Source organism: Teleopsis dalmanni, chromosome 1 (assembly GCF_002237135.1).
Source record: "Teleopsis dalmanni isolate 2A chromosome 1, ASM223713v2, whole genome shotgun sequence".
NCBI classification, from domain to species: domain Eukaryota; kingdom Metazoa; phylum Arthropoda; class Insecta; order Diptera; family Diopsidae; genus Teleopsis; species Teleopsis dalmanni.
This window is the reverse complement of record NC_051846.1, coordinates 39504973-39511990: the sequence shown is the minus strand read 5'-3', so window position 1 is coordinate 39511990 and position 7018 is coordinate 39504973. Positions and strand designations below refer to the sequence as shown.

Here is a 7018-nt window from a genome sequence, read left to right as displayed (position 1 = left end):
ATGGCCCAAACTCTAATTAAACTTTACTGAAAAATTTTTTAGTTTTCAAATTATCTGCTCTATGAACAATAAATAATTATTATAACAAATTTATATCAGTTAATATATAATATAATGCATTTCAATTTGTTAATAGAAAAATGGGGTATGAGCTTTATTATAAAATGGTGTATGTTATTAAAGTTTTAATTCCTTAATATCGGACTTTATGAATATTCTACTTTGCAGTGGCAAACACTTAGCATTTGCAAGTCCAAAAGTTTCGTCTCAGGTGATTTTAAGTTACTAAAACTCTGAATTTAATCATACGAATAAATATTTGAATTATATCAGTACGGGTATGTGGCAAAGAAATTAAAACAAACGAAAAAAATCTAAACTGAAATGTTTGGTTCTAGTGGAAAAAGTCTGGAAAGAAACTTTCAACCCAACAACACTTACAGAAGTTGCTAAAGTTTGGCATACAATGAAAACTAATTTGATAAGAGACTGACTTAGAGCCTCACTGTAAACGTCAGTATTTTAGTTCTACATATATAAAGCCATATATTTCTATATATTAGTATGTATGTACATATGTATATAACATTCAAATGCATTTATACATAACATACATATATGTTTATAAATGCAAGCAAAATTAAACAAAATGCAAACTCACATTTACCCTGAAGTACCTTTTGACATCCTTTTAGCGAAATTGCTCTTCCAGTTGTTTGTTGCTTTTAGTCTTAAAAGTATTAAATATAAAAAAAGATTATAATATAAATATATATTATTAGTGATAATTCAGTTATTATCGTATTAAGTATGTGCTTTACATAAATATAAGGGTTTAAAAAATATTGACACCGCATATGGAAAGAATACTTCGTAGTTTTTTGCTTTTCTGCACAATGCTTAAAAATGCAATTCTGAACATTATAACCTAAATCAGAACTACCTCTAAGTCATTCTGAGTATTTTATTAATATACTATTAAGGAAATGTTCTATCCCCTTTACACTGCATTTAAAAAAATATGCACTAACCACATACTAGTAAAATTGACCTGATCACATTATTAGAAAAGTTTTAGCTCATATGGTAAAGAAGACATGTAAACCAACATGTGATATGGTTGGAACAACGTGACGCTTCGAGTAAGAATATTTTGACCTGACATTTAGTCAAAATCTGGTTATATCAACCAAATTATTTTTTTGAGCTTGCGAAAAGAATTTTGATTATTTTTGTTTTTATTTGTTAGTTATTAATAGTTTAAATTTGACATTAATAGGATAAAAATACTGTGCACATCCAACTCAAAAACGCTTTGTGTAGGCATAAGCTACTCAACGTCCAGATGAATGCGTACCAACTGCTCATTCGCGCCCTAATTACGTATGCGTTCCCCAATAGTAAGTTTGCGAATTCTTGAGAGAAAAATTCTCAACGACTTTATCAACTACGCAAGATGCAAGACGTCGACATAATTTCTTCCTGGGAAAAACTGCTTCCATTTTTCAAGCAGAAGTCCATGCCTTAGTGCTTTGTGCAATAGAATGCATACGAAGGGGCACCCGAGGTACCAAAATATGAATCCTGTCACACAGCCAAGCAGCTCTAAAATCTTTAGGAAAATCCTTATTCCAATAAAAGTTGTTCTGGGAATGCTTTCAACTTCTCAACACCCTAGCATCGAGGAACTATGTTACTCTTATGTGGGTAGTGGGATACGAAGGGCATAAGGGCAATGAAATAGTAGACTCCCTAGCAAAGAAGGGTGCATGTACTCCTTTCATTGGTCCAGAGTTCTTCTGTGGGGTAACAAATAGCTTCACAAATAGCTTATTATGTGAACGGCAGAAACAACATCTACTTGAACACTGTAGAGCCAAAACAGGCATGCGACAGTCAAAAAGATTCATTGATCCTGATCACATCAAAGTTGATGCTATCCTTGGCCTTAACGACACGATATTAAAATCTATACTGAACTTCTTACAGTACACTGTAGACTTAATTACCACATGAAGATTATAGGTGTGGTAGAAAGTGACTCCTGTCGACTCTGTCATGAGGAGAAGGAAACATCAGAACATGTTCTATGCAACTGCCCAGCGGTGGCAAGACTTAGACTCGATTACCTTGGAAGCGGGATATTAGTCCCAAGTCAAATAGGTAAAATTAAGCCCACAGCAATTACAAGATTAATAAATAGTCTAACATTGTCCTAGTTGGGCTTTTAGGCGCACAATAGATCTTTTAGGTCGGTGTGCTTTAATAACCTATTACTTAAATAATAAATAATAATTTCTCCCTGATATTCTGCACGCCAAAGAACTTCCTAATGAGTTTCTCCAAGCTCTATTCCACAGGTGTCTCCAATTCATTGCCCTCTACTTTGACTCGCTCCCCCATTCTATTCCGCTGAGAGAAGCATTTCTTCTCCCTAGTTAATGCTCTTTAAGTAAGTACCTATTATTCGTAACAGTTAAGGGTCACTGCGTCCTCAATCCTAGCTCACCCTTAGCTGATAAATTTGTAACTACAAATACTGAGCTCCTTTTACCTTTTCCCCCTGATTACTTAAATGGAGTTGCATCTGGTGAACGCGGCTGCAATCTTCCACAACCGTTTCTTAGAGGTGGTTTTAGCGGGTTAAAGTTTCACACTGTGGTTGTTAATGCTTTCCACCTATCGCAAAAAAAAAGATATTTGTTACTGAATAACAGCGTTCTGACTAAGTGCCGAGGCACAGTTAGCCTCGTGTCCCACGAACAAATTTGAATCGACATTTTGTTTTTTTCTCACTCTCAGTATTTTAGTTTGCATTGAAAGCAACAATTATGATTTTGATAAGCCTAGGACTTTCTGCATAACATGCCGTTCTTAGAAAGTTGTAATCAAATCAAATTTGAAATTGCTTTTGGTTTTAATATAAATTAAAAAATCAAGTAACTTAACAAAGTCTTTGTATACACAACACTCGCTACTTTGGTCAAAACAGTGTTACACAATAATTATAATAATGTCAAAACTTGCGTCTATTGGGACTAAATATATGTATTTTTCTGTGTAAACACATATTAATTTAAGGCACAATTAAAAGTATTTTTTACCGTTTCATAAAGTTATGACCAAAAGGATGTAAAATTAACGTAACAAGTGATCATATGGCTGTCCGCACAACATGGCCCTGCCCTAAAGCATCATATGTTCAGTTTAATGTTTAGTACTGCCAATGCATAAAATTGGCAACTCTGTAAAAATATTGGAACAGAGTTTGGGATATGGTATTACATGCATAAAGATCAGACCTAATTATTTACTTATGACCAATGACGTTGTCAATGCACAACATAATCTTTGAACTGCACACATTTAGGGGCAAGCATCGAAGACTATACAAATAGGAAAAGTACTAATACAATATATACTATACATACATATCAAACAACCATACAAAGTTTTTCATGTTAAATTTAAATTTTTAGAAATGTGAGTTTTTAATCTAGTCATACATTTAAATCGAAATTATTACAATATATTCCATAATTATTTGACATAACATCTTACAAAAATAAAATAAAATCAAATATTTAAAAATTATTTGGCAATTGAGGAGCTTAATTTGTTGTCCTTCCAAAATGATTAAGCCTAGATTATATTCTGCAGCTCCACAACTTAAGCCAGGCCTTTCTTTTAGTAATGAACCACAACTGCGTAATACATCGTCAATGAAATATGAGCACCCATCTGTATCTCTTCAAAATCCAATTAAAAAAGGTTCAAACATAGACTTACACAAAAAAGAAAAACCAAAAGATGCTGATGAAGAGCTTTATATACGTAAGAGCTTATATGATTGGATAACTGAAGATCTTGATCGCTTTGGACGTAGTGTATTTTACAAAAGATTTGTGCTCGTGGCTAAAAACAGAGAAGATTTTCCGCGTCCCAAGTATGGTGTCGATGGTGAAAAGATCGATCCAGATACTGATATAAGTTTTTATTGGGCTTTTCGCCTAGAACTCGATAAAATGCTTGATATTTGCTACAAGAGTATGTTTCTTACAGAAAAAATAACCGGATTGTTTTTATGCATGGGTGAGTACACTATATTGTTACTTGAAGGAGCAGAAGAATTTTTAAAAGACTTCAATGAAATGCTTGTGGAAATTGCGGATAAATATTGGTTAGCCAATAAAATTTTTCATGTAGAGGATAAAATTAATGAGGTAAACACAAAAGTTATTTGTTATTTTGTTTATATGTAAATAAAATACAATCATTTTTTAAGACCTACTTTCAATATTGTGCTTCATTCCGCTGTGCACAAATGAATATAAATGAAAAATTTCCACCGAATACCGTAACCGATAAGCATCTAATTGTAGAGCAACACAACATAATAAAAGAGAAACTACTGTCACTTTACGAAAGGTTAAGCCCGATTGTAACAAAACCGAAGCATGCTGAGGTGTTTAAGGAAGAAACCTGGAAGGTACGTAGAGCTGCTATGAGAAAGCACGAAGAACAAAAAAAAATAAATGCAGATGCACATTTTGATAAGGTGCCTCAGCGGTTTTTAGTACCTTGCTCCTTTAAAGAAGTAGAAGAGATGGAAGAGCAGGAATCACGCACAGCTATTTGGTCAAGTTCAAGTGACGAAATCTTAGAAGAGGTGGAGTTTCTACCACCATTGGAATTTAATAAACTTTTACCAGAGGCACAACGCATTGATATCGTACTAAATTGCGAAAGGTTCTATCGTTCGTTGAGACAAGCCCTAAATCTTTTAAATGTCACAGTTGTAATGCCGGATGAAGAAGCATTGATTTGGCCAATTCCATACAATTTCCTACCGCTTGGAATTTTTGAGAGGTCACCATATGATGTAAATCTGACATTTCCCAATTACAAAGTTGCAGAAGTTGGTGAAGAAGATAAAGAAGAAGATGAAGAAATTGGTGAAGAGGAAGAAGCAGAAGAAGACCCTATTTTCATGTGAACTATATTTTAATTATTTATTTATTAAAGAATATTTATTTTGACTTGATTGTGAATTGATATGAATTTGTTTTGTGAATAATAAATTTATTAAATGAAGCATTCTATTATGTACATATATATTTCAAATACTTTCCATTTATAGTTGAAGAAGGTGCATTTCTATCAAATTTTGTGGATTTTATCTATTTTGCTCTATATTTCGAGAGCTAAATTAGTAGAAGATACACAATTGTGCATAATCATTAGTAGTTTTTGATATAATATTCCATCCACTTGAACAACAAATGAAAAATGGCAAATGCACAATTAAATTTTAGTAAAATCCTTCATAACTTAAAAGACTGACTACAGTAAAATTTACTGAAGGTCGCATTTACTTCAAATGTCCTTAAAATAGTTGAGCTGCAGAATTATTTACTAAACTCAGTATTTTTGATTTTATTTACCTTTTTCGTCATTAATAATCAAGTATTTGTGCATTTCAACTCTGCATTATTGCATACAACTCACAAAATAATCGTAAAATTTAGTGAATCATAGTTTATGAATAGTAGAAATAAAAGGATATATTTTATAAGTGCAGTTTTAATGAATAATTTTTCTTCATTTTTGTTCAGCATTTCACAATGACAGCAGCTCCCTCCAATGAGAAGGGAGTCATTTTGACAAATCCTTGATTATGTTAGATGTAAGTACTTATGGCATAAATGTAGTTGGGAACCGTGGCACTGAAACGAGGGATAATTATTTTTGAAAATTATTAGATAAATGTATATACAATAATTTACTAGTCCGGGATTCACTATATTCGGGATATTGATCTCAAGACTTCCTGCACATACAATTATGCGATATCGATTAATCATATTGAAGAAAATGTCATGGGCCCCCGTTTCATAAAAAATATAACAGCGAACACACTTTTGAGGTGTGTCGTTTTGCTCCTACAGTCTTAGACTAAAAATTCGCTCTAAAGAATATTGTAGAAGATAACTAATAGAAAGAAACATACATTAGAATATTTCTTCTGCAACTAATCAGATCTAACTAGATATACGGCGAACTTTTAGGAAAATCATGTTTTTAGCTTTTTAACAATATTGTGTTGTGTCTGTCTGTTGGTGTTTTGACGCTCTTAGAAGCCGTTCATGGCACAGTGGCTAGCTTTTTATATTCGCCTATTTTGGAATGGGATTCTTGATAACTGAGAAAACGCTAGAGACAACAACAAGAAAAGAATATTCGTGTCATTAAAAATGTTTATACACATATATAGGACCAAATAGCGAACACATCCCCCTTACTTTTGTTTAGTGCATAGATTAAAAACGTTCTAGAGATTATTATTTATAAATGTTCGGGTTTAAAAAAGTCACAATGAATAGACTTATCCATCCTAATATATAATATCCTAATATATGAAGCATCTTATAAGAACAGTTAGTAGTTCTTTCAATTACTATTCTTATTTTTTCAATATTGCTTAAAAGTATATTTAAAAGTATTTTCCCAACTGAAGCTTCGCTGAAGATGACTATCGAAGATAGTCGAAATATCGGAAAAATAATTTAACAAATATAATACAAAGAACTTATTATAAAGAATTATTAAATTTTCTCTTAATTTAATTTAAATTAAATTAAATTATGACTAAAGAAACCATTTTTCTTTATAGAAACTATTGTTTCTAGAAGAAAATTAAACTCTCCCATAAGGATGTCCCATAGAGTTATCAGTCTTCCAGTTGGTTTACCTACAGATCATTGTATTCTAGGTAAACATGCTAGGAGACTAAATCTTACTTTCAACAATATCTGCCGCAGTTGTGGAGCGGATAATGCTTTGCTTCTGTCCGACACATGCACGACGCCGACTTGATATCTTAGGGGCTTTCTTTTTTGCGGATATTGGTGAACTTCCGGACTTCCCTTCAAATAGCGTCATAAGCTTTGTCAAAAATTCAAGATGCTTTTAACTCTTGGGTTTTTAATAATATGGTAGCACAAAGAACCTTGGTATA

At 32.5% G+C, this 7018-nt stretch overlaps 1 protein-coding gene across 1 annotated transcript; it reads left to right on the top strand.

Annotated features, from left to right (window-relative positions):
- The first annotated feature begins 3555 nt into the window (after positions 1-3555).
- On the top strand, positions 3556-5091 carry LOC119673450. Its single transcript, XM_038084729.1, has 2 exons — positions 3556-4223; positions 4286-5091. The coding sequence occupies exons 1-2, from the start codon at positions 3633-3635 to the stop codon at positions 4994-4996; spliced, it is 1302 nt and encodes a 433-aa protein (XP_037940657.1). The 5' UTR covers positions 3556-3632; the 3' UTR covers positions 4997-5091.
- Positions 5092-7018: the final 1927 nt, after the last annotated feature.

Excerpts from the sequence above, each read along its gene's own strand:
- LOC119673450 (XM_038084729.1), top strand. The coding sequence starts at position 3,633 with ATGATTAAGCCTAGATTATATTCTGCAGCTCCACAACTTAAGCCAGGC. Across the intron at positions 4,224-4,285 it reads TAGAGGATAAAATTAATGAG|ACCTACTTTCAATATTGTGC; the intron begins GTAAACACAAAA and ends TCATTTTTTAAG.